We start from the raw sequence: 27,861 nt of genomic DNA, 5'->3' as shown, positions 1-27,861 counted from the left end.
AATCTCTTGTGCAAGCAATTTGTATCAAGCCATTTCTTTGGAGCATTTCAGCTGCTGCTTATCTCAATCTTTCCCCACGAGCTGTCATGTAAAACAGTGCTCCTTTTGATATATCTAGAGTACCAGGGAAACAAAGTGAAATATGCTTTAACCCCCTCCCCCCCCCATTTTCTTTCGCCCACTAATATTTATCATTTGCTCAACAACATTGGTAATAAAAAAACAGGAATGACAAGAACAAAACAAACAAACAAACAACAACAAAAGGCATTCCAGGCCCAGTTCCCTGAGATAGCAGTGTTTTTCATTTGCAAAGAGGAGTGTCAGTTGCGTGGCACCTACCACAAGCGTGGGAACAAAGTGAAGTCAATCATGGGGGTGGGGGGTGGGGAATCAAATCTCCTCCCCTCCCCTGTTGCCGCACAATGTGGGTTGATCACAGTACATTTTGTACAAATGCGCAGGAAACCAAAAGCTGGAGTGTGGTGCTGTGGATAGAAGTCCAGGTGGGATGCAGAGCCACAGTGTCCCTGTATCGATTTCACCAATGGACCAGTGGCCTTTCCCCACCAGGGGCTGGTGTGCATGTGTGCCTCCCCTTCAACGAAGGAGAGCAGGACGCATCCAGTTGCTCAGTCTTTTCTCCCCACGGCTGTCACTGTGCAGTGGCTGGCACTAAACCGGGAGCACTCAACACTCCCCCTCCATTGGGGCCGGAGCCGGTTGTCCCTGGCTGCATCGAGGACACTGGGCTCATGGGTTCTGATCCACTGTGCACACCCCCTGGCTGAGACTGTTGCAACTTCTTCTTGTTAATCTTCCTCTCCTTTGCCCGCCTGTTCTGAAACCAGATTTTCACCTGGGGGAAGAGGAAGACAAAATAAGTTCCAGCAACTTAGTGCTATAGACCCATGAGAATGGCTCTCCCATTATCCCACTTGAAGATGCTGGAGATTGAACTTTGGAACAAGGCAAATCCTCTACCCCAAAGCTATGGTCCTTCTGCATTATGTGTTTCCTCAATACAGTATGTACTAAGAAGGTACTTTATGGACAACAGCTATGACTGCATTCCTGTACATGCTTACCTGTGAAGGAGGTCCACAAATACAGTGGGACTTACTTCAAGAAAAGATTCAAAGGATTGGGCTGTTTGACCAAAAAAATCTTCCCGTCCTGCAGAAAAGGACAGGGAGTGGAGAATGTGTAGAAAGAGGGTGGGCTCCTCATAAATTCCTGAGAATCTAAGCTCTCCTTTTCAAAGCAGAAAAATAACATGTTTTTCAGGGGGAAGGAGGGAGCCAACAAACTTGTATTGTCATGGAGATGGAACATAATTTCCATATTGTTAAGTTTGCATCTTCTTAGCAAAACTGATAGGACCCTGAATTATTAAATTATCTCTTTTTTCTTCACACCAAAATGTAAAGATTACAGTCTGGCCCAAGTGATACACTTCTGAGCCCCTTTAATTCAGTGGAAGGGTGTTAAAGAGTGCATTCGGACATACCTAAAACACTTTATTGTCTGCACTCTGGAATCACACTCATCCCAGTTTGAGGCCTACCACAGGCCTAATTAGGTTCCCCAGGCCAGGTCATTTTTGGGCTAGCCACACCCACATTTCTCAGGCATTAAGTCCAAGCAGGCTAAAGGAAGACTGGGCTCAGGAGAAACTGGTTCTGTAGTGTGGAAGAAGGAGCCAGTTACTCACAGAGCACATTGGCTGATGGGTGTGGTCCTACTCCCACCTTCTCCCGGGGCAGTTTTGCAACTTAAAAAAAAAAAAGATTGAGGTTTACAGTCAATATATATGTTTTCCAAAAAAGCACCCAGTGAGCTTCTAGTGACATAAATGACGGGCACTTTTAAAAATAGAAAATGACAGCACATGATCAATCTGAAGCACAACAGAGGGGTAGACATGACGACTAATCCACTGTTAGAGGATTTGGGCCAAGGGCTCCCAGACTGTGATCCGGGGACCATCAGTAATCTGCAAGCTTCATTCAGGCGGTCTGCAGCATGTCTGTGGATTTGTGGTTGAAGATAAGAGATAGCACACTATTTGCATTAAATGCTTACACTGCTTTTAAACTCAATTTTAACTGCTTCTTTTATTTCTTATGTTGTATCACTTTTTCAATTCTGTGGAATAGCATTCCTGTTGAAATACGACAGTTGCTCACTAGGTGCACATTCTGGAAATAATTAAAAGCATTTTTGTTCTGAGGTACTTCCCAGCTGGATAAATGAGTCTTTACCATGAGTGTCCACTTATTAGGGTTTTAAGTCTTGTTTTAAATGTTTTGTTATTGTTGTGCCTTTAATTGTTCTTAATTATATGTAAATCACCTTGAGATAATGGTTTAGAAGGACAGTAGTAAATTAATCAAAATAGAGATAACAATAATGACACTAATACTAAATGCATAGATAAGAAATAAAAGAAGCAATAAAAAATACAATTAAAAACCATACAGCATCTAACCCAGGGCATTACAATTGCTACCACAGTTAGAAAAAAACATTAAGTGGTCCACCAATACCCTCAATAATTTTAAAAATTTTAAAGTAGTCAGTGGGTAAACATTAATTGTGGGGGGAGGGATGATTGAGAGGCTCAATTCACTGGACTGAAAAGTGTACACACCCTTGTTTTTAGATACATATGTACATAAACTTAAGCATGTTCCTAATTTTCCATGGAAATCAAACAAAGTCAAGTCTAATTCACTTGGACTGAATTGTGCTCCATGTTTATAAACTAATGTGTGAGCCTCCAGATTTAAAATTTCAAGCAAACCAGGGCAATATTATTTCTTTGACTATGACATGTTCTTCAACAACATCTGTTGAAAAGCTAATAGAATATGATGACATGGTTACCAGGTGTTAAAATATAATATCAGAAGCAGAATTCCAAAATCTGTTGCAAGTCAATGCAATGGGTATCAAAAGCAGAGAGTGTATGTTCAGCACAGGAAATTGCCTATGTCTCTAGATGGCTTCATTCAATGTAAGGGAGGCCCGTGACACACCTCCTTCCCACTTCAAGGGTCAGCCCTGTAGAAAAGAGCCTTGTCATGTGAACACAAGGAGTTGCATTATTCCGAGTCAGAATTTTGGTCTGTCTGGTTCAGTATTGTCTATATGTTCACCTTTCCCCATAGTGAGGAAGACCTAAGGTGCCCAAAAGTATGTTAGTTGTGGGATGTGATACATAAGTAGCAGTCAAGTTCAACATTCCTTGTTTTCCTAGAGTGGACATGAGAGGGAATGTTTGGTCCAGTCAGTTGAAAACTTCCTGTTTCCTCCTGGTTGGGATATACTTCCTTTTGCATGTGACTAGAGGTGGGTGTGACCTTACTTGTCCAGGTAACCAAAAGGACAAGGCATGCTGCCACTCTCTCTCTGACTTCTTTCATTTGTTGGAGCAGCAGCTTTTTAGCTAGAGAAACTGGAACTATCTTCATATGGGATAGATCCACATGTATATACTTTGTAACTAAGTCTGCCTTCAGGGATCCAACTGTGAAGTGAATGAGTGAGTAAACTACTTTAATACACTTTACTCAAGATTGTGGAGTGTTTATTCTTTTAAGAGGGATATAAGGGAACTTACCATGAATCTAATATTGAGAGGCTTAAACAAGCCTGCAACCAACTATCTGCTGTGCTTTTAAAAGGGGAATGTAAAACTCTGCTAAATTATAGAACTTGCTAGCACAAGTTAGGAAGAATATTAATAAACAACATACCCTCTTCTGCCTCCCTGAACATTCCCACATTAGTGACCCCAGTTCCAAGTATAAGATCTGTATTGTGTTGTATGGTTACATTTTACATATATATTTTTTCTGCTGGCATTACACATATCATATTTTTTATTTAATTTTTACAGAGGTTTCTATCCTGTAAGGATTTGCTGACACTTTCTTAGGGCTACCAATGACTGTATCCATCTTCTTGTCAACCAAAGCATTTGGGATATAATAGCCTGTTGAAAGAAAAATGCTATGTATTCTTGTGTTTTGATATTGTAGATAGCCCTGTGATCTTTAGATGAAGGGCAATATAGAAATTTAAGAAATAATAATGTTTATGGGTAATTTCATTCTTGGAGTTCTCTGTTTTCAAATCAGACTAGAACCAGGCAGCCTTTCAGACAAGGGACTGTCCTCTCTAAATTAGGAGACATGTCAATGCTACCTGCATAAGAAACATCCTTTATTCAATTATGGGGGATTATAATAAGCCTTCCATTTAAATTTCTCATTTCTCATTACTTTAGGAAGCTTACTAAGGGGACAGGATGAGGCATATCTACATTTAGGATTGGAAATTGTTTGGGCACGCTGAACATTAGTTTCAATTTAGAATGGTTTGCTCATGGGGGTTATTTTTTCAAAGTGGTTAAGCTGGGTTCCCCTCACCCCATTTTAAGGGAATATATATTTGGAGTGGGAAACTAATGGCAAGCTCAAAACAGGAAGAGTGGGAATGGAAAATAAATCCCAGGTTAATATCCAAAATACAACCACAGTAGCAAACGGATATGGTACATTAGAGCTTAGCTGATTTCTTACGGCTTTCATGGCCAAACAGGGACTCTAGAAATCAATGCAGCCGTCATCAAAACACCAGCCCTTATATAAGTGACAGAAGAAAAGAAAAGCCATTATGCACATGGGAGCCTGACTCAGAACTAATGCATTTCCAGGAAATGCAAGGACACTCGGAACAGGGGTGGCACTCAGAAAAGTTAGAAACACAACTCTCTTGGACTTTGAGAACGAAGGTGTGTGACTTTTGTAATATCCGCAAAGACTGCAGTTAGGGAGGCTGCCTGGAAAGTCTCTTAAGGTGATCGGAATGGAATAAACAAACTCTCCCTCCTGAGCATGTTGATATATACAAAGCAGCCTCATAACCCAATATGTGAACTGGATATATGAGCGCACATGGAGTTGTCATTTCCGCCTTAAACCTAAAACCCTGTCCAGGTGTGCCAAGATTCCATGGACACTAAAGGGATTTAAGCAAGTTCTCTGTGCTGCAGCTAGGTCATTTCAGACACTGGACTTAAGGGTCAGAATGCCTCATGAGCATGGACAGAGCATACCTTCTCAGCACTGAATAACCACAATAGATTCTCCACACTTCTGTAGGATCACAGGAAAAACATTCCACATCAGAGGCGCTTTCCCCATCTCCCATCTTGCATGAAATGGGTAATGAAATAGTAAAGGCAGTGATATGGCCCTCATCACTTTTAGATTGGCCATATTGTGTTGAAACTTTAATCCAATATTTCATATGTTTCTGGAGCCAAGCCCAGTGGCTTCCTTTGGTGAGCCAGTAGCCACTTGCTTCAAAGTATTGCTGAAGATCCCTTAAAACTAGGGAAGGGGAACCTGTCTCCCTCCAGATATTGATGCCTGGCCAGCAGACAACCCCAAGGATTATGTTCAAGAGATAGCGCCTAAAGCCAAAATTGTGTGTAGTCAAAACACATTAGGTTCTAATGCAGGTGGGATTACTAAACAGTTTTTTCCCCAGACACCCACCCCAATTTTAATGGTTTTTTTTGTAGTTTTTTGCCAAGTGCATAAAGCTGAATGTGCACAAGTTAAATGCATGTAAATTGTGAATAATCTGTGTATCACTATTTGAATGAAAAGCAAGTGCAATTCTCAAGCCATGGACCCCAGAAAGGGGGTGGGGTGGGGAACGACAACAAAGGGACTTGCCCTCTTTGTGCATTTACCTACTATATTTATAAAGCTTCATTGCAATAAAGTATCAGTACCCTCTGGAGAAAGCCCAACCAGTGAAAATAGAATACTCAAAAGAAAAAGAAAAATGGTTAATACTGCTTAAAATTACAAACTATAATCTCTACACACACACACACACACACACACACACACACACAAGCACCCCTACCTCATTTTTATGTTTTCCCCAGAAATCATATCCTCTAAGGAGAAAGTGATGATACCTCTGGGTTTTGTGTAGTGAGTGAGAGTAACACTGCATATCATATGCTGAAAGGCACTTTTATCTTAAATGACTTCTTAAATTCCATAGCCAACACCTGGCATTATAAATTGCTTGCAGTTTTGATTAAAGGCATCCAATTCTCTCTCTCTCTCTCTCTCTCTCTCTCTCTCTCTCTCTCTCTCTCTCTGTGTGTGTGTGTGTGTTTAATCATCTTGGCCTGATCAGGTCTATCAGATATTAGACCTTGGAACCTTTTCATACAAAAGTCTTCAGTGCAGCCCACAACACTCCCAACACACTCTGCATAAAATTGTGAAGCCACACAACGAGTGCTCGCATGGAATGAGTGCTCAGCTACATACCGTACTTGTTTTGGGTGTTGGCTATTGGGGTGACAGTGCTACGTTGCACAGCAAAGCAAGTCCATGCGCACATAACAACTTTTTTTGGTTATCATGCTGAATGTTTAAACAACAAATAACCTGCCAGAACTAAAAGGGTAGCGATGCTTTAAAAAGGGGTGGAGGTGCGGAGGACATCTAATTGGAGTGGATTGAACGGCTTGCCATCAAATTCATGAGGAGTTGACACTGTTCACGAAACATTGTGATGTGGTCTCTGCAGGGTGGTCTGCCGACCAAAATGTGACACCAGGACGCTTGCCCTAGATTGCACCATTCTCTTGGAAATGGATACATTCAGGGAAATCCTATGATTACAACTGATCAAAGGAGCAGAAGTGTTGATTTGCTCAAAATCATTTCCTTTGATTTGAGCTGGCTGACTCTGGAGTGAATCTTTGTACAAAATACTGGAAGTGTAGTGAGTTGTTCAAACCCCCATTCAGCCTTGAAACCCAATAATCTCCACCAGTTAGAACCTCATTGGGTCATTATGAGGATAAAAATGGGAGGTGGGAGAGCTTCGTACAAATGGAAGTGAGATGATATAGCCATGTAAATGAATGCCCCTCACTTCCACTGCCACAGAACTTAGCCTCATACCTACCTAACACTTTCAGCACAAGGACTTGAAAGGATGTTTTCAAAGGGGACACATAAACATGCCTTTTAACCTGCATTTCTAAATGCATGCATTTCTAAGTTCATGCAGATGAGAAAGCCATTTTGAAATCAATTGCATGCTTTAAATCAGAGGTGGGGAACCTGTGGTCCTTCAGATGCTGAGGGACTGCAACCCTCTCAGCCCCAGTCAGCATGGTTAGTGGTAAGGGATGATGGGAACTAGGACCACCCCTGCCATTAGGCAGAGTGAGGTAGCTGCCTCAGGCAGCAGATTTTAAGTGTCAGGAAAAGGAAGCAAATTGTTAAGTTTATTTACTATGATTTTGCTCTCCAAGAGGCACTTAAAGGATTTCTTTGCTTCAGATGCTAAAATAACTTAGCTGGCCTGGGGTATTGTATGGTTTCATCTGTTCTGGAGCAAGAAAAAACACTGAGCTAGGCCTGATGGGAGTTGTAGTTCAAAAAATTCTGCACTGAATAGTGTTAGGGTTAGCATTACAGGAGGAAGGGGTATAAAGAGCTGCAGTTTGTTGGAAGTTTTGTTCCTCTTCAATCGGGCCTTTAGCCAATTAATATTCTATGGGCTTTTGAATGTGTTTGTGGGAGCGGGGTTTTTTGTTTTGTTTTGTTTTGTTTTTGTTCTAACTATTTAGTTGTTGTCAGGGCTGCCTCTAGGTCCCAGCTCACAGAGGACCAACGCTAGTCAGTAATAACGTACAAAAGTCTTTATTGACGATTAGTTTCCATTTCCAAACCGCAGCGTGCAGCTCTACGTCTAGAAGCTAGACCGGCGAAGCTCCATCTGAGTCTCCGCCCCCTGTACACCAGTTTAAGACTCTAGCCTTACTCCACCTCTTCCGTTGCTCTTTCCTCCTCTGGGTCCTTCTGCCCCCTGGGGTTTCCTCCTTTCTGGACTCTTCTGACGCTGACCCCCCTGATTCTTGCCCCTCCTTTCGGCGGGCTTTAGGACCTGGCTCCCTATCCGGGCTATCTGCTGTGCCGCTCGCCTGTACATTTGAACTTGGCGCGCGCGCCCAGCCGGCAACCTTCCTCTCGACCGTTTCCCCGCTCTCCGATGGAGGCGTGGTCCATCCTGACTCATCTCCTCTCGCTGGTGGTGGGAACACTGGTCCCGATGCCTGGGACTCCTCCCCCCCCCACTGCGCTCTGGTGGGGAAGCTGGTCCTGATTTCCAACTGCTGCTCTGGGAGTCCCCGCTGGCCCCTTCCTTCTGGGGTGTCCCCCTTGGCACCCCCCTTGCCCTGGCCATCGGCGCTCCCTTCTGCGAGTCTTCCGATTCGCTGGACAGACTCCAGGAATCCCTCGGGCCACTGTCACCCCCTACACTGCCCTCGGATTCCTCCCCCTCGCTCTCCATTTCCTCCCTCTCCTGTGCCTCTGCTCCTGAGCCCCTGACACTTGTGCTTTTATCTTGTATTTTTATCTTGTAAACTGCCCTGAGATCTTTGGATAAAGATAGTGATAGTAGTAGTAGTAGTAGTAGTAGTATTTTAGCAAAAAAGAAGTAAAGCACACACAAAACAATTAAGATACATTTTAAGGTTAGATTTATAGCTCCCATATGAAAGTGAAAGCTGTGGTTTACAATTCCCTTGAGCCAAGCAATTTCTCTCGTTCCTTACAGAATCCAGCTTTGCCACTTAGCGTATACACAATAAGCAGCCATAGCCAGCTCCTGGCTTGCTGGCAAGTATACCTATAGAATAAGGCATCTCTAGACAGAAAAGCCAGAGTTTAATGGGAGAGCACATCCTTTGCATGCAGGAGGTCACAGGTTCAATCCCTGACTGGAAAACACCCCTGTTCAAAATCCTGGAGAGCTGTTGCCAGTCCCTGTCACCCTTAATGACCTAGGTGGACCAGTGTCTGATTCAACAGACGGCAGTTTTCTAAAGACACCATGTGCAGGAAGTCCCATGCTTTTGTTCCTGGAAGGACATTAGCTGACATACTTTTTTTAAAAAATGAGGCTTTTAAGAGAGCAGGTGGCACAATGAGTCAGTGCATCTGGCTATTAAACAGAAGGTTGGTGGTTCGAACCCACCCAGGGGTAGATTCCTGCATTGCAGAGGGTTGGATTAGATGACCCTTGGGGTCCCTTCCAACTTTACAGTTCTATGATTCATGGGAGGACCTTGGCCTGACTGCTTAATGGATTGTACTGATAGGGTTTTTTTTTATGGACTGAAGCTAAAGCACCATGCCAAAGAGGATTTTCTGGGAGGCTGCAGGGGCCTTGGACATCTTACAGAGCAAAGAAATAGCCAAAGTCGCACCTGTCTCTCTGACAATCCCAGATTGGCTGCCAGTTCAGCTTTCCTCCGAATCGTGATGTAGCGGCTGTAGTGAAACTCCTTCTCCAGCTCCAGCCGCTGGTGATCTGTGTAGACCACGCGGTACTTGTCTTTCGTCCTGGTTTTCACTGAGGAGAGAGATGCATGTCCGTTAAAGGAAGTGCGATTACAGCACCATTTCTTTGGCGCATTCTTTGGACGGTATATTTGGAGAACGTTTGGCTTTAGCAAGAAGCTAGCCCCTGTGAAAAATCCCCATTAGTCTCTAGCTACTGAGGCTTCTATAGACAGTTGACCAAAGCAAAACAAAACAACATTTCAAAATATCCCTGCTTGACATGTTTATGCAGGAGGGATTCCAATAACCCTGGGCCTTTACGGTTTCCAAAACTTAGGTCTTGCTTATTTCCACCCCATCCCCCAAACACAGCAGGTTAGAAGGGATCCCTCTTCTTCCTGCTAGTTTAAATTATAAGCCCTCAAACGTCTGGCTTCAAGAGGAAGTGATTTTCAAACAATGCACGCTTGTAAAAAGGAGGCAGCTGCTGGGTTTATGGCCCCCAAGCCAAACACACACAAAAACACAACCGTAAAGCAATGCATTGGGGGGGGGGTCACCTTGATTTGTGCATCTGTATTATTATTTGGCACTCTGTAATTTGGCCTGTTATGACTTCTACAAACTTCCACTTACTAGGAATGGAGTCCCAAAACTTCAGTAGAATTAATGGGTGGTATTGCACTAAGTGGAGCAGACCCATTAAAATTAATGGAACAAACTTAGTCATTTTCATTCATTTCAGTGGGCCTACTTTTGAGTAAAACCTAGTGGAGTGCCACTTCTCCAAGTAAATGTGTTTGGGAGAATAGCTCTCTGATATGCACAACCCAGATAAACAGGCACTTTAAATTTCAGTGGGAAGTATTTAATGCAAGGACTTCATTTTTCAGTTTACTTTCAACATGCTTGAGTTTGGCTAGGTCTTGTCTCTGTGGTTCAATCCAGTGGGAGATTCTCCTGCACTCATAAACCCCCTTGAAATGAACTGAAGCTCCAGGCAAACATAGTTCATCTCATGTGTGCAGTCTCACTAGATCGTTACGAAGTATCAAAACAAGCCTAGGTAGTGCGGGGTTGTTTTTTTTGTAAAGGCTTGTTAACAGTTTTACCTTTGTCCCCAAACAGATCACTTAATATTGGAGATCAAAGTATCAGTCATTCAAATTGTGCTTAACTTATATCACAATAATAAACATTTTTAGAACCTGGGAATCAAGTCCCAACCGTTTCATCACTTATACAAATATGTATAAACTCAGGCCTCCCCTTTCCCAGGTCTGATGCTCAACTTTCTGTTAAGCAGTGCTCTCTTAAGTCACAACCAAACGAAAGTTTAGCCATTTTAATTCCCATTTATTTCAAAGGCGTGGGTGGGAGAGTTAAATACATGTTTTGCCCTATTTCCAATGAATTATATTTCATAGAATTGTAGAGTTGGAAGAGACCTTGAGGATCATCTGCAATGCAGCTGCCCTGTATGGGGATGGAACCTGCAATCTTTGTGTTATCAGCACCACACTCTCACCAACTGAGCTACTTCATTGCCTTTTTACACAAACCACCACCAACAAATTGTGTGTCAGTGTGCAATTTATAAAATATATATAATTCATTACATGGTCAGGAAGTAATGTGCTATACTGTTTATTTTCTCATTAAACTGCATATCACATATATCACATTTCCCCATAAACTATTCCCTCTTTAGACATGGGCTATCTACTAAGATAGGAGGATAAGGTTTTGTGGTATTGTGGTTGGAGTCACAGTTGAATTGGATGTGGGGTGGTGGAAAAGGAGTGTACACCTCTAGTAATGGAAATTTGACACACATAAAATCTGCAGACGTTCCAAGGAGGAAACATTTGGATTTCTCACACATCTGATGCATGATGTGTTGTCCTTAGTTTGCAGGTGTATACATGGGTACAGAGGCGAAAGATGTAAACAATGGGGCCAAAGGTCATGACATGCAAGAGGCATAATAGTCTGCAACATTTCAGTGCAAAGATCAAGTGCCTATAAAGATAAGTACGTTCACAAAATGGTCATTTCCACAAACACACTACAGTACAATAAATCTATTCACATTTGAAGGAGCCACAAGACTGTTGTTGTTTTTCCTGGAAATGACTAATATGATCACCCTTCTGGAAGCCGTGTTGCCCTGCTCTCCACTAGCCTTTGCAAAACAGAGTGGGTAAGCAAAGGCTGTTTGTTTGTTTGTTTGTATTTAAACTGTGAGGCAGCTGCTTCCTGGAAAAGAAAACAGCTGTCTGGTCCTTGAAGGCAAAGACCTCTGAAACGGAATCCACAAATTAAAACTTCAGATACACGTACTTTGTTATCTATAAGCAGTCAAATACAAATCCCCATTAAATATGACTCTTTTTTGGCAGAGGCTGCCTTGCCATGGTTATCTGTGCCCTGGTAACCTTTAGATTAGACTGTGGTAGTTCAATGTAGGTGAGGCTGCCTTTGAAGGTTGTCCAGAAACAATGGAGATGCACGATAACTACCTGGAATCTTTATGGAATGCTTTCCCCATGAAGGCTTGCCAGGCACCCACTTTGTAGCCTTTTTGGTGTTAGGCTAACAGAGCAATCCAAACCATATCTACACAGAGGTTAAGTCCCATTGAATTCAGTGAGGCTTACTCCCGGGTAAGGGAGGCTAGGATTGCAGCCTAAGACATAAATGCTTACCCAGACATTTGAATCTTATGTATGCTTTAAAGGGTTTCCTCTGTTGTATTTTATATTTCATTGATTGTACACTACCCATCAGTTTCTTAGTAACATGAAGGGTGCTATAAGAATTGTTAAGTGTTGATTAGGAATATACCACACCAGTTCTTGAACAGCTGCACTGGACCCTAGTTCATTTGCAGGGCAGAATTCACAATGCGGGCATTGATGCTTCACACTCTTCCTGACTTGGCACCAGGACCTTGAAGGACCTCCTGCCACCACACCAACCTGCCAATAGACGAAGGTCATGATCACGGAAGGGTGTTCTGCAGGTGCCTTCATCAAAGGAGATGAAGTGGATGGAACCAGGAAATACAATCTTCTTGGTGGTGGTACTCCACCTTTGAAATCTCTCTCCAAGGAGAGCCTTTTTAAAACTTGGAGTTAAGTCACAACAATTTCCTTCCTTCCTTCCAAGGCACCTATATTTGGCTGTGTGTGTGTGTGTGTTTAAAAAAAAAGCCCTAAATTTGCGTTGATTATAAATCACACTCTTTCCTGTTCTATTTTTATTATTATTTTATAGCTGTAGTTATTTGTATTATGCTATTTTAGTTTCATGTTGTTTAAACTGTGCCTTTTAAAAAAATAATTGAAAGGTGAGATCTGAGCTTATTAGTAATTATGAAGTGATTTATGTGGCTCCACAACAAGCACTCTTGCTTATCAATAAAAGTCCATGTAAAACAACTGACTTCCTTCCAAAAAACATGGAGGCATCAGTGCCATTCCCAGCAAAAGGACTGAATTGATTTAAATATCCAGGCAGGGACTATCTGGCTGGGAGATCAGCTCTTTTCTCCTGCAGTTTCAAGGGATTGGAAAGCTTTGATTTAAACACTGCCACTTGTAAATGAGATAAACCACAAGAAACAATATTCTATGATTCTATAAGGCCTTCAAAAGCCCGCTTAGGAAGGAAGCTTAATTTACACCAGTACAGTATTTCTTATAGTAAGTCATGTGCTGAGATGGCAATAGGAACGGGGCAATCCACAAAGTCAATTTTATGACGAATGTAGGAGCTCTACAGTCATTTAAGCCACGGCTTTTTCAAGCAGAGCTATACACAAACACATTTGGGCCAGAGTAAGAAGGAGTGACTTCTACCTAAATTTCAATTTCCCCTCGTTTGAAGGTTTATCTATAGATCTATCTCGTAATAAAACGTAAATGCAAGAACTTGCCAATTCCAGTACTTTTCTACATTTTTTTTCCTCCTAAAAGAACCCTGACTGCCCCATTCCCTGGGTAATTTATTCCCAGGATAGTTGGCCAAACCAGGAGAATAAACTGCGCCATGACAATTTCAAATTCACTGCGCTTCCCAAATTCACTGCGCTTCCCAGGCAGCCCTCCAGCGCGCCTGTTTGCGCCTGGCCTTTGGTCTTTTCTCCCGCTTCTCGTTTAACTGGTTCTCTTCTTAAACAGACCCCCACCCGCACCACAAATAAATAGAGAGATCTGAGCTTCTTCTGCCTGCCTTTAGGTGTTTAATGGCCGGCAGGCTGGCTTTGGTGAGGCTAAACAAAAACAAAAGGGGCAGAAAGGCGCGGTCCCTGCAGCCCCCAGACAAAAGCTTCCCCGCCACGAAGACAAGGCTGATCAGAGGGAGCTCCCTGGAGCCGCTCAATGGAGAACACGAGCGCCGACAATGCGCTACAAGGCGATCTTATCAAAGCGAGGAGCCTCCGGAACGCCCCCGAATCGCAGGCGCAGGCGGGTTGCCTGGAACAAATGGGCGGCAGGCGCTTTCATTCTCCCCTCGCGCTCTGCGCGGCGCATTTGAATGGAGACAGGCAGGTCCCTTCCCCTCCCCACTGCGGGAAAGGAAGAAAGGGGTTCGGAAGAGGTTGGGCTCCTTGAATTCAAATGCATCTGGGGGTGGGAAGCAGGGAGGGGGCTCCTAATAAAACGCAGAAGACCTAGTCTTCCCAGTTTCAGCCAAATTGCCCCCTCCCTTTGAAAATAAAACAAAAAACACAGTAGATGGGGGAAGGGGCGTCCAAAACAGGACAAAGGAAGCGGTCTTCCACTGGGCCAAAAAAACATTGTTGCATCTAGCTCAGTGCTGAGGACACGGGCTGGCAGCAGTTTCAGGCTCTTTCCCATATGCTGGGGAGAGAAGCTAGAGCGTTCTGCAGGTCCAAGCTCTGCCTATGGGAGTTTATAATATGACTCTTCTCCAATTTAGGGAGATGCCGAGCAGGGTGGATCAGGCCAATGGATCCATCAGCCTGTTTTCACAGCAGCCATGCAGGTTGGGCCACCTACACTTCCCCCTAATCTGAGCAAAGTTGGAAAGGGAGAGAAACATATGGCAACCACTTTTCCCAAGCCAAAAAAATGATCTTCTTTTGTCAAATTTAAATTAATTTTCAATTACAAAAGTCCAATATACCCCATATTATATCAATACCAGATAGCAATCCAAATACCAATCAATTACACAATTTATGTGGCCTCCCACCTGCTGTACTTCAGGGTCTGATTCCCTTTAATTCTGCCTCCAGACTAATTTTCAAACCAAATACAACCTTGATAAAATGACATTCTTCTTTAAAACTTTTTAAAACCATAAGCCCATTCAGACTTGGACTTGGCGTCAGGAAATCTGTTCTCCTAAAATGGCAGAAGCATTTCAAGGCAACCCTGAAAGGCACCCTATAAATATAGTTTGGGGTTTTGTTTTGTATTTTGTATTTAAGCAATAATCATTTTAAAAGGGTCTGAGCACATGCAATGCACATTTTCCACATTATTGATAACAGCAGCCTGAGCTATTGTGGTATCTCAAGTTTCATGGGTTTTTTAATAAGAGGGAAGACCCAGATCCAAACCACAACTTTACAGAATTGTTGTCCTGGTTAAAATAATGCAACTGTGTAACTACATTGAGTAAAATCAATCAAGGACCAATTAAGGCTTTTAAGGGATTAAACCCCGGCACCTCAGTTCAAAACTGGAGCGCAAACCCAGCCACACTATTCTATGGATGAGGTCACTCATATCATATATCATACCATATCAGCCTTCACCAACTTGGTGCCCTCCAGATTTTCCGAATTACAACTTCCATCAACCTGGGAGTCCAGAAGATCTGTGAGGCACCAGATTTATGAAGTCTGATACACAGTATATTCACACAAACGTCACTGCCTGCAGTGACTTTCCCCAGCGAATCCCAGGATCTCGCTAACTGAGAGAGAGATTCGGAAGACAAATGATTTAAGACAGAATGAACTGGTAGAATTGCCACTTTTTGTTTATTTGTTTGGGTTGCTGTTGTTTTTAACCCCAAGTCCTTACGCTTTTTTAACACCTGGTGAGTGACACCCCAAACATTTAAGAGACCAGCCGTTTCCCGCAAGTGGGGGGAAATTTTGTCTGCTTGGGAGCAGGGCATGAGCAGGGGAGGAAGACAGCCTTCAAGAACTAGGTAGAGCTTAGAGAAGAGAAAATAATGGCCCTGATCCACTGGAAAGTTTCCCTGGATTGTGTCGGAATGAAGACATGTCAGTTAACCATTTGCGAATATTTTGTCAGACTCTCAAGACAGGAGAAAAATAATAGAAACTTCTTTCTGACTTGACTGCTATGTATTTAAGTGATCTCTCTCTCTCTCTCTGGGATTTTTAAGGGTGATTGCCAATGTTAGTTATACTCAGAGTAGACCTATTGAAACCAAAAGACTTAAGTAACTTTAGTCCACCAATTTCACCCTAACAGTACAATCCATGTCTACTCAAATTAAGTCCTATTGCATTTGGTGGGGCTTACTCCCAAGTAAACCTGATAAAGACTGCAGCCTGACGATTTTGCATTGCATTATGTAAAGGTGCATTTAAAGTGTTTAGTATTGTACTAACATTAATGTTATTAGTGTGACAGCACTCTCGCCTGCCTATTGACATCAGACAGGCGGCTTCACTGTACCCGTTTCAGTGCCTGCTCAAAACATTTTTGTTTATGCACCCAAGTTTGTTGAATTTTGACATGTGTTTTAATCTGGTTTTTAGTTTATCACTAAATTATCATATATTTTTTAATATCTTAAATAGCTGGTTTTAACTGTTTCCTCGACTTACATTTTTTATTTTTGTAAACCACTTTGTAGTGGGGTTGTTTTGTGTTTTGGTTTTCACAATCAAAATGCATATACGTTTTATGGAATAAAGAAACGATAGAGATTCTGTGATCACCACGTGGGACCCACATAAATAATAATGCCTCCTAGAGAGGACTGCAGAAAATCAACCACTGGTTTGCTTGGGGTGAAGATACAGGGTGGGCGGGAGAGAGATTTTCCCTGTTGATCTACTGTGGAGAATTTTGCAATCCACCCAAGGGCCTGTTCCCACTCTCAGCTGCTGCAGCCACCAACACTCCCCCCTTCCCCCACCCAGGAAAGAGAGAGAGAATGAGAGAGGAATGGCAGATTTCAATATTGACTGCGAAAGTTTCTGTTCCACCTCCCTCTCCTTTCTCTTCTTTTCCGGTGAGGGGCGGTCAGGGAAGGGGAAAGGGGGAAACAATGGCAAGGAAGGTGTATATCAAAGCAAGATAGGTTTAAAGCCCCCTCCTCATGACAGATGAGGGTCTGCCAAAGAGAAGGGAGGAACAATATTAGCATCACAAGTAAGGCGAAGGGGGCGCTTGCAGGACCCTCTGGCCCTCTGTGACCTTTTCCTAGGGCATTAGCATCCGAGGTTGCTTCTAAGGTTGCTATTCTAAGGACACTCACTCAAGAGCAGGTCGCGCTGATCTCCGTGGGACTTTCTTCTTAATAAGGATGGCGAAGGGTGTGCTGTAGGATCAGCCTTCCCCAAGCTGGTGCCCTCCAGCTGTTTCGGCCTATCTAACTTTAGCTGAGATGGATGCTTTAGCTGAGATTGCAGCGGGTTGGACTAGATGACCCTTGGGGTCCCTTCCAGCTCTACAATTCTATGATTCTAACTCCACTCAACCCCAAGCCCAGCATCTGCTTGTAGGGCCTCACAATGGCAAAGGCCAGCGCTGGATTTAGGGTGGTTCCTCTAGCCGAGGGAGCGCAAAATAATAAAAATAACCTATATTTAGATGGGTACCTATGGAGAAGATCCATTTAAAAAGCAGCTGTACCAAAAGGAATTATTGTGAAAACAAGAAATATTTAGGGTATGTGTGATGAGTTTTGTCCTCACTCAAGGCACCATATTACCAGTCTGCTCTTGCAAAGGCTACTGTAGATGCAGGACCTCCTGCTACAGCCATGATTTCTATTTATTATTTCCAATCTACACTTTCATTAAAAGAATATCATGGTGGTATGGAAAGTATAGTAATGAAACCAGCAAAAAGCACCCACGAAACTTTAATAAATACCAACTGGTTAAGAAGAGAACATTCATACTGCAAAGGCCCTTCTAAAACAATGTAGTTTTCAGAGCAGCTCTGAAAGAAGGGAGGAATGGTTTCTGGTAAACCTCCACTGGTGGGGAATTCCACAGGCCCTGGCTCAATCTGTAGTGAAGGCCAACCCAACCTCAGAGGTGCAGGGAGCCACCAGAAGTGTCCCATCTGAGCATCTCAGATGACTGAGGTGGAGCAGAAGGAATCAGATGGTCCCTAAGGTCCTTTGGGTCTGAGTTGTTTAGGGGCTTGTGAATTAACACTAGTACCTCGAATCTGTTTCCCATTCACCCCCATCGCTTCTGTCTCCCTCTCTCATGGGGATAATAATGCAGGCATATAAAGTCAGCCAGTACTTATATGTGAGTGTTATTAGTCATTCCCACATTGCAAAAAGTGAGTTCATGGCAGAGTTGAGGTGTATGTTGACCAGGTCTCACTAATGTATTGGAATTCAGATTGTTATATTCTGGTTTAACTAGTTGCACTCAAACACACTTTGGGGTGAGATATCTGTTTACAGCAGGATCCTGTGCATATCTACTCAGAAGAAAGCCCCACTGCGTTTGATGCAGGTTTGCAGTCTCCGTGCATCTCAAGGGCATGGTCCAGTCAAAGGGGAGCAATTTCTTGGCTCTCAGTGGGAGAGTCAAGCACAACATAGGATCCTGTTTGGTTTCAGTGGGACTTGCTCACATGTAAGGTGTATAAGGCTGCAAGCAGAAGTTTGCAACAAACCAAAAGAGGTAACCTACAGGAATTAAAATTAATGGTACTGGCAAGCACTTCCCTAGGTCCCAAAGGAGAAGGGGGGAACTTTCAAATGTTGTTGGACCACAACTCCCATCAGCTCCAGCCAAAATAGCCAACATCTGGCAGGCCACAGGTTCCACACCTCTAAATTAGGAGGTGCAAATAGTCAGAGCCTAGATACGTTTACTCTGGAGTAAATAACAAGCAATACAACTTCGAAAGCACCTCCGGGTGCAAGTAGATAAATAGGGACCGCTTACCAGCGGGAAGGTAAACGGCGTTTCCGTGTGCGGCTCTGGCTCGCCAGAGCAGCGATGTCACGCTGGCCACGTGACCCGGAAGTGTCTCCGGACAGCGCTGGCCCCTGGCCTCTTAAGTGAGATGGGCGCACAACCCCAGAGTCTGTCAAGACTGGCCCGTACGGGCAGGGGTACCTTTACCTTTACCTTTTAATACAACTTTCCAGGGTTTCAGAGAGGATTTTTTTCTCTGAACGTTGGGACACTGAACCTGGAGGGGGGGTTGCATACCAAGGAGATGCTACTTCCCATTGTGTTCAAATGTGCTTACTCTGGAGTATGTACAGTTAGAGGCAATGGGAAGCCCACCAAGACACTACCCCCCCAGCTATGCAGAACAGACTATGGAAAGGAGGAGATCTTTCTTGAGGAAAGGAAGGAGAGGGATTGCATATCCGTGGCTGGGTGGACAAGCCCTGGTCGCTGCCCTACGGGGCTGCAGAGAAGGCTGCCCAGAATCAACTCCTCTCTGCACGGATTATTAGCAGCCCAGCGGCGATGGGCATATAAAGGTATGCACTGCCCAATGAGTCAGAAATCAGTGCACAACCAACCGCGTGCACCGGCCAATGATTTAAGGATGAAGCCCGGTATCAGCTCGACGGGAGAGCGACCTGCAGGAAGGCCGATGCGCGCGGAGGAGCGCAGGGGACCCCCATTGCCTCTTATTCTTCTCAATCCAGAAAAAATGCTAGATCAAGCTGATCCCACAGGGTCTGCAGATCAGCCTCTTGCGTACAAGAACGATGCCTTTGCCCATCAGTTAAGAGGTTAGGAAGCCAAGCGGGCGCGCACAAACTGGATCACACTTTCCTTTGGCGAGGGGCCGGAGAATCAATCTCTTCACTACAAGCTCATGTAGATTTTATACCACAGGGCCCTCCCCATGCTGTTGGACTCCAGCTCCCATCAGCCCCAGCCAGCATGCCCAATGGTCAGAGATTAGTAGACTTGTAGTGCAATAGTCACAAGTTCCCCATCTCCAAGCTGTGTCCTAAAACAGTTCTCACAAAACTTGGCTCTGGCATGTTCATCTGTAGAAAACGAATCTCTGTCGGGAGAAAACTAGCAGTTCAGGAAGAAGACTAGGCAAAAGCTTCCCAGCATGCTACTCAAGGAATCTGTTTTTCATATGGGCGATTATTTCCTCATCCAAAATCTGAAGTATGTACAACCCAGGCAATAGCCCTTGCATCTTAGTGACAACTATAGACTGCTTCTGAATTCTTAGTCTAATGTGGATCCGGGTCATTCAGTGTGCGCCTGTGTCTTTGAAGATGCAAATACCCTGATTTTAAAAACAAACAAACAAACAACCACCGGAAGTTCTCCTGCGCAAGCGTGGTTGAAAATTCAATGGGAGCAGCAGCGCAAAGCCTTGCCGAACTCGGATTCATTTTAACGCGTCTTGCTCAAGAGAACTTTCCAATCGCTGAGGCTGGTTCCTTGCGCGTGTCCTCACTTCCCAGTTGCTTTTGTCCTGAGACTGAACCTTCGCTAGAATTAGTGAGCTCATCAGAAGAACATTAGAAGCAAATGGACCTACATTCGCAAGTGAAGTGCACTGCAAGAACGTGGAGACTTCCAGGGCCTCTGGGATTATACAACCAGTTTCCATTAAAGCAAATCTTTCAGGGTCAAGGCAAAACAAGAATGCATTAGGTTAAAATAAGAGGTTCAGTATTGTTCTGACGATCCGACCCTACATACATTTTATCTTTTCGTGTGACTAATTCTACGCTCTCTAAACTCTCAATATTTTATCCACGGGATTCTGAATGGATGACTGTATCATGGACTTCAAAACACTGCTCATGGAAATTGTATAATTCACCAGCTCAGCCCTAGGATAGAAACCGGATCCTACAGGCATTACTCAAGAGTAAACCCCGGGGATTTTCATGAAACTGCCTTCTGTTTCGGATTAGTAGAAGGGTTAGAGTTTTAAAAACGATTCCAGTCCGGCTGAATTCCAAAACGTGTGCGTCAAGACGGCCCTAAATAATGCGCCTTACGCTTCAATTCTAAACTTAAATTTATCTGCAAGTAGATTACATTACTTGATTTTCAACCGCTCCTCTTGAGTGCTTTCACTGCGGGTTACCGCTTTCCCTTGTCGGAAACGATGTATATGCGAATTTAGTGGTTTTCTTTTAAATATTGACAATAAGGAACAAAGGTTGTTGTTTTGTTTTTTTTAAAAAAAGGAGTTGCATATTTGCTCTTCAATACCACCACCATCACTGCCCCCCAATTCGCAAATACACCAAAGTTTCCAAAGCAAGGCTCCCGCACTTTCTGCAGAGCCGCCAAGCGGGAAGTCCCAGAAAACTCCCCGCTTTCTACGGTCGCGCGTCCCCTGCGCAGGGCAGCAGCCGACGCGTCGCTCAGATCCCTGAACCACACACAGTCAGCAGGTCATCCGGCTTCAAATATCACTAGAGAAGCAACGTCAGCCGAGGCCCTCTCCTGCTCCTGGGCTTTGATCCTTGCTCCCGGAAGGGTGTTCTCAGTTGTCTAATTAACGCCAGCAACTTGACGCGTAAAGAACAGAGGTCCACACACCGGCCTCAGCCATCCGTGGCCGGCTCTCTGTTGTTGTTACACACACACACACGAGCTAGATTCTCCAGCGACAATCCCCCACGGAAATCCCCACGCCACCATTATGGTACAATCCGAAGCATATTCACTCTGGTTTAACTCCCACTGAATTCAATGGGACTTGCTTCCTATCCAGGCTGCAATCCTTCATAGACGTTGCCCACAGCGGGGACTTACTTCCGAGTGAACATGCCTGTGATTTGCGCTATTAAGTGTGTTTATTAGGATTGCAGCTTTTCGGGGGTTCCCGAGCTTTTAATTTCTGCCTGGGTCATGCCTCCCGCGTTCATCCATGTCCGCCTATAGATTTGGAACACATTCAAGTCTCCGGGGCGCTGCGCCTCGCCATAGTATCCCTTCCTCGCAAAAACCCAGCGACGAGAGAGGGGAGATAGCTACCTATTCTGCGAAGCTGGATGGAGACACCGGTCCGGGGACCACCGACAACTAAAACCACAGATCTTCCCGCATCAAGTAATCCTGGCCTCACCTGCCCTACGATCAAAGTTACGGTAAGGAATGTCATTAGTACAATAGGCGGAGCGCGTAGAGCGCTCGAAAGAACCCTTACAGAAGCCAAATTATTTATATTAGCGACAAAGGAGCATAAGATCTGCCTTATTCAGAGTCAGACCATTGGTCGCATCTAGCTCAGTGCTGTCTACACTGGCTGGCAGAGGCTCTTCAGGGTTTCAGACACGGGACATGCCGGGGATCGAACCAGGAACATTCTGCATGCAAAGCAGGTGATCTCCCACGGAGCTGCGGCCCTTTCCCCGAAAGAAAACGTCGGTGGGAAACCCCCCTGCAGATTGGAAAGGCCTTAGGGGGACAGTTCCTGCCAGCCACAAATTTCAGCTCGGCGGCAGTGCTTGGATTTATATATGGGGCTTGACCTCGCCAGGTTGAGAAGCTCCATGAAAGGGAAAGTCCCATTAATTTGCAACGGGACGGATTTCCCAGGAAATGTGTGCGTGTGTCTCGTGTGTTTAGAATGGCAGTTTTAGTGCCCACATGCTTCAGTTTAACTGGCTCGGGCGATAAAGATGCCTGTCTCCAATCAGATCTGTAGTTTTGTACAGTCTGGAAACTCACCAGCCCAACAGGAATGAATCGCGGAGGAAATAGACCAGGATGGAGAGAGTCTGAGAACCTTTCTGGTGACAGCCCGGCTCATCCAGGCTAAATCTGTGAAATAGTTTAAACGGTATTGAAGAAGCGCAGTTGCAGAGGGGATCGTGAACGCGCAATTTCATTTGGAAGGAAGTGCCCCTGCTTCCCACGGGATTTACTTCCATGTAAATCCTGAGCTGGGATCCTGGCACAAATGTAAGGCATATCAATTCAGACGGGGTGGATCTGAGATTCATGCTCCCCTGAAGGGCAAAACACCCGTTGGTTTTAAGAACCGAAGAGAGTCACGAAGTTCAGTTTTGTGGATTGCAGTTTGTGGATTTGCAGCCTGTTAAGTTTATTTGCCGCCACATTTACACTCAGATCCGAACCAGAGAATGTGCCGGCTCGCTCTTTGTTCCTTTGCCCACTATTAATGAACTATCTTCCCCAATATTTAATGCACAAATCTGGCTCAATCCTGGCCTTGTCGACTCAGGAGTGAAGTCCCGCTGCTTTCACTGGGATTTTCTCAGTGTAAGCCTTTACCTCGGAGCAAATGCCTTTTAAGGGGAGGCAGAGGTATAATAAATTGACAGGGCGAGGTATTCCCAGCACGTAAAGCGCCACTGACGCCAGCGGACTTACTTCCGAGAAAGTTTATATGGAATCTGGAGTAGCGCGTGGCTTTCAAACTTAGCAGGAAATAATATTCGTTTTTAAACTGTCACGGCCTTAGGCCAGCACAGGAAGCCTATTGATGATTGCATTCGTTTTAATGGTTCGGCTTTACGAGGGAACTGGATACTAAAAGCAAGCAGGCGCGCGCAGGACGGCCCAACCCTCCGGCCTCACAGCGCTGGCGATCGGCTCCACCATCCCTGCAAGACCCGCCAACCCTGGATCCAGACCGAATATATGCATATTTCCAAAAGAAGGCTCCGTAGGATGGCTGTCTCGCTTCAGTCCGAGAGAGATCCTCACACCAGGCCGTAGGTCCCCGACCAAACACCCCCGCACCGGGCTCAATTTGATCGAGGTGTGCGCGTCACCTTAACCCTTGAAACGAGCAAGGCCAGCCGCGATCCTTTCCAGAGTCCTTGCTTTCTTAACTCTTCCCTCTTTCCCCTCCCACGGCAACCGTGCCCCGGCGCTGGTGCAGAGTGCCGAGCCCCACTGAACAACTTCCGCCCGCTGCGCCTGTAGGTGATGAGGTGACCGGGCTTCCTCCAGGCCTGCGCCCCACAGCCCCTTCCTCCGGACACCCAACGAGCCGCCCTTCCCTGCCCCTTCTCCTTCCTTACCGGGTCCCCCTGCCGTGGGTTTCCTGATCCAGTCGCAGGGGTTCCGCCTCTGGCCGCCGGGAGAAAGGTGCTCGGCGCCGGGCGGCGAGTTGAGCGGCTGCATCAGCCCCCCGGAAGCGGGGACTCCGCAGGGGGGCGCCGGCGGCCCCTGCGCAGGGTGGTGGTGGTGCGGGTGCGGGTGGTAGTCCCCGACGGGGCTGTAAGCCAACCCTGCCGTGCCGGAGGGTCCGTGCACGGCGTTGGCAGCAGCCCCAGGGACGCCCCCCTGCCCGTAGCCGTTCCAGTCATCGCGCAAAGGCGCCCCGTAGGCGCCGGGCCAGGGCGATCCCGGGGACTGCGCGTTGTCCAGCCCGATCCCGGCGGGCACATGGTAGGCGCCGTAGTCCGAGTACTGCGGGGCGCCCACGAAGTTCTGCGCCGCCGCCAAGTTGAGCCCCCCGGCGTGGCGCACCGAGCCCGGGTACATGGAGGCGCCGTCTTTCTCCAACAGGTAACTCACGTACATGGTGGCCGGAGGCGAGGGGCTCTCCTCCACATACTGCTGCGAGGGCGCCGGCGATGGGCTCCTGGCCTCCCTTCCCTGGGGGGGAACCCGGTGCGTTGCGAGGATCGGCGACCACCCCGTGGTCGAAGAGCCCTCCCTGTGGGCGCAGAGGAGCCGAGAGCGCAGCCGACGCGCGGTGGTCAGGGAGCCACCGGCTCCATCGGCCGGCCAGGCTCGCCGCGCTCGGGACGAGGTTCTGCGCTGTATGTTGACAAGGCGCTCTGAGCAATGGCCAGGCCAGGCCTAGCACCCAAGGCAGGTGACGTGGAGAGGGAGCGGGAGGGAGGGGAGAGAGGGAGGGAGGGGAGGGAGGGAGGCACCCGGGTAATATAGCTGCTCCAAGCCCCCAAAGAAGATTTGCATTTAAAAAGATAAGGCAGAGGGCAGCGACCTGATCACAGAGACATATTCGGGCCTTTATTGTTTAAGAGCTTCCTTCTCCCATTGCAACCTGGTGCACTTTAACCTCCAATCACAGGTTCAAAGAATGGGGATCCGAAGAACTTGCAAAAGGGAGAGCGGAGCGAAGGGGCGGGTGGGCGGTGGGCGAAGGTGGAAGCGCACCGAAGGTCTGGAAAAAGAGCGCCTCTCAAGAATAAAAATAAATGCTGCGCCTCTCTTTGATGTGAGGTCTTGGAAAAGGCCTAAGAAGTTGGCAACGCTGAGAAGTGCCTTCCAAAGGAAGAAAACAGAGGATCTGTGCTGGCCAAAACAGAGAGAGGTTTCCAGGCCCAGTTACGCAGATTTCAGCCTCATCTAAAGGCAGAAATTTAAAGCCTAGGATGTGGAGACGTTAGGCTAGGAAACAGATTGCTCAGACTCTCTCCATAGGTTCGAAACTACTTTTCCCCCCTTTTAAGTGTTCCCTTAACGTTTTAAAGCCCGTTTACTCATTAATAACCAATTGCCAGGCTAATCCCGGATAAGGAGGCGGCAGGCACAAAACGCCAACGCCGCGCACAACCCCAAAAGAGAATTCAGAATGTCAAGGGATTATCTTAATTTCTTTAGGGTTTTGTCGTGCGGCAAGAAAGCCCCCGATTCCCTTATCAAGGTGCGGACCTGAACACATTTAGGAAAGTCCCGGGTTACACTCACAGAAGAAACACACACACATTGAGGCTCCTTACAGACTATACGTTTTTATTTATTTCATTTTATTTGTTGCTTAAAAGTTACCGAGGGCTGGTCCTATATATTTTTCCTGGTACAAAGCTATTGAGATTATATTTGACCAGTCCGTTCCATAGGCTTCCCGCCTCTCTGAACCTGCCCATTACTGAGGATCGTGAAAAGAGTGGCTTTTATTTTTATATATATATATATATTAAAGCACCCGAATCCAAGGCAAATTTTTAAAGAAGATCAATTGAGTCTCCAGCCAGCTAGATCAAATGGACGAAAAGAAAGAGGCAGAGAATCGATGTTCTTGAGGCGAAAAGGTAGGAGAGTCAATTGCTAGTCAATTTCATACCATTTAAAACCCAAAGCTTTTTACTTTTAAACTAGGCTGATCTGGCTGTATATATTTCAGTACCATTCTATGGAGAGATGGATCTGTTGTTGTTGCTGCTGCTGTTGTTTTACAGAAGAAGTCCCGAAGAATATAATTCTAACAAAGGACAGTCTGTCAATATACAATGAAACCCGAGCAGAAACTGACCTTCTCAAGACACCGGAGAAGGAAAAAGACGAACTTTAAGTCCATCAATTTGCACACACGAAGGGGGGGTGGAATGAAGAACGGAGGGTGGTACTTTCAATCTTCCCAATAAGAGAGAGAAAAATGTGGGTCACTGCGACTCTGGCCTGATTTATTTTGTTAACCCCATGAACTGATCCGGTTTCGGGCAGCTTCTAAGCCCGATCCAGATCGCAGAGCCTCTGCGGTGAAGATAGGACCAGGCCACTTTGATATGAGCATTCTGCCGCGCGTCGCGGCGCAGACACAAGTCGCCCTTTGAAGATGCGGCAGGCGGCCCCCGCTTCCCCCGGCTCCCCCTCTAAATCCCAGCAGATTCACTCATTGTTTTTATGCTTTAACTTTTCACCTTGAGCCGGGGACAATGCGGGGAGGCGCAGGGTATATTTGCATCCCTTTAATACACACAGCAGCCAAATCTTTTGCTCAAACTGCCGGCGGTGCTGGAAACTTTCCTCCGTTCCCATCGCGGGCCGGCGGACAGGAGCGCCAGCCCCTTCGTCTCCTTCTCGACCCCGGCTAGAACAATCGTCTGCGGGGAACCAGCCGCAGCTGAGATCGCGGAGGTGAAGTCGCCTTAGGGGCAGGGAGGCGGCGAAAGCTGTGCAAAGGGCAGAATCCGGCCAAACCAAAGAAGAAGGGAAAAAAAGGAGGTGTTGTATGCATGCTTCCTTAGAAGTGAGCCTCACTGTAACTACAGGATCGCGCTGTTCCTGCGCCGCCACCTTTCGTTGGCTCTCAGCCTCCGAAGCGTATGTCACAAAATAAACCTAATGCATCTCGATCCTATATGATGCGTGTGTTTATTGGGAATTCCCACGGTGATAATTGACGCCCGGGTGCATAGGATAGCAGCCTTGCAGCGCAACCTCACGCGTGTTTGCTCGGAGTTTGCGCACTCAGCTAATTCCCAGGTAGCGAGGTAAAGGATTGCGGCAAATAATCAAGTATCCGCAGTAGACATAGGATCGCGCGGTCAGTCTTATAAGGTTTTGTATAGATACAGATGCACTCACATATTACACACACAAACATACACAATTACTATTGCTATTTATTAAACTTGCGTACCGCCCTTCCTCTGTAGATCTAATTTCAGCGGGGGGGGGTACAAGATAAAAGCACAAAATACGTAATTAAAACAAGAACAAAACAAACCAGTAACACCCTCCCACCCCACCCCCCACACCATTAAGTTTAGTGGGAAAACGGGACTAACACCGGTGGCACATCCAGACAAAGTTAATCCAAATTAAAGTCTTGAGCCTCTGTGTATGCTTCGAATCGACATTATTTATTAGCAGTAGTAACGCAGCGCCATCGACCCAGATTCATTCACGTTTAAGTCGCACCTCAATGGGCAGAGATGAGCCCAGATATGCCTCCTGGGAAATAAGGAGAATATTTCTGAGTGGGGAGCCACGTGCTTCAGAATCGCAACATTTCTTATTGATCGTTTGTAGTTCTTATAATAGCAGTTTTATTGTGTGTGTTTTTCATGGCGTAGTGAACTGCTCTGAGCTCCGTACTCCGGCAGAAAGGCAACTGCTGAAACCTTTAAATCATAAATAAATAATATTGCACGAATAATTTGGAGGTGCAGGGCCACACGCACGCCTTTCGCTTCTCCCCGAAACCCAAGTAGGTGCATGATATACGCGCGCACGAAGTGCTGTAACCCGCCTTGGGGCTTTGTGACTAAGGACAGAATTGTAAGTTTCAGAAATGAAATAAAAGAGCCCCGTTGATTTGAACGGGGCTTCCTTGAAAGCCAGCAATGTGCAGGGCCGTGTTTGTACGCTTAAGACCCCCAGCCAAACCATTAAGATTTTTAAAGCTATATTCTAAAAAACTGTGTATGCTCATACTGTATACAGCTACCGATCATTATAGCTGCCTATCTACACGCGCTGCGCTATCACGCGATCAACTTTGCTAACCTCTCAACTGTCTCTCTTTCCTCTGATTCATCAAATGCAGCTAACAAGCTGAAA

The 27,861-nt window shown here is 45.7% G+C and overlaps 1 protein-coding gene across 1 annotated transcript; it reads right to left on the bottom strand.

Annotated features, from left to right (window-relative positions):
* Positions 1-5: 5 nt before the first annotated feature.
* CDX2 (caudal type homeobox 2) lies at positions 6-24,371 on the bottom strand. Its single transcript, XM_081909447.1, has 3 exons — positions 23,622-24,371; positions 9,329-9,474; positions 6-859 (listed from the first exon to the last, which is right to left on the bottom strand). Exons 1-3 carry the CDS (start codon positions 24,124-24,126, stop codon positions 656-658), a joined length of 855 nt encoding a protein of 284 aa, XP_081765573.1. The 5' UTR covers positions 24,127-24,371; the 3' UTR covers positions 6-655.
* Between the last annotated feature and the right edge of the window lie 3,490 nt (positions 24,372-27,861).

This window comes from Podarcis melisellensis (genome assembly GCF_964234715.1).
Source record: "Podarcis melisellensis genome assembly, chromosome: 4".
Taxonomy (NCBI): Eukaryota; Metazoa; Chordata; class Lepidosauria; order Squamata; family Lacertidae; genus Podarcis; species Podarcis melisellensis.
The sequence above is the reverse complement of the archived record's forward strand: the minus strand, read 5'-3'. Positions and strand labels throughout refer to the sequence as shown.

What these genes read in the sequence shown, in the direction of transcription:
- CDX2 (XM_081909447.1), bottom strand. Translation starts at nt 24,126, where the DNA reads ATGTACGTGAGTTACCTGTTGGAGAAAGACGGCGCCTCCATGTACCCG. An exon ending in ACCCACGGCAGGGGGACCCG is followed by an intron (nt 9,475 to 23,621) that starts GTAAGGAAGGAG and finishes CTCTCTCCTCAG; the next exon opens with TGAAAACCAGGACGAAAGAC. An exon ending in TGGGATTGTCAGAGAGACAG is followed by an intron (nt 860 to 9,328) that starts GTGCGACTTTGG and finishes CTCTTCCCCCAG; the next exon opens with GTGAAAATCTGGTTTCAGAA.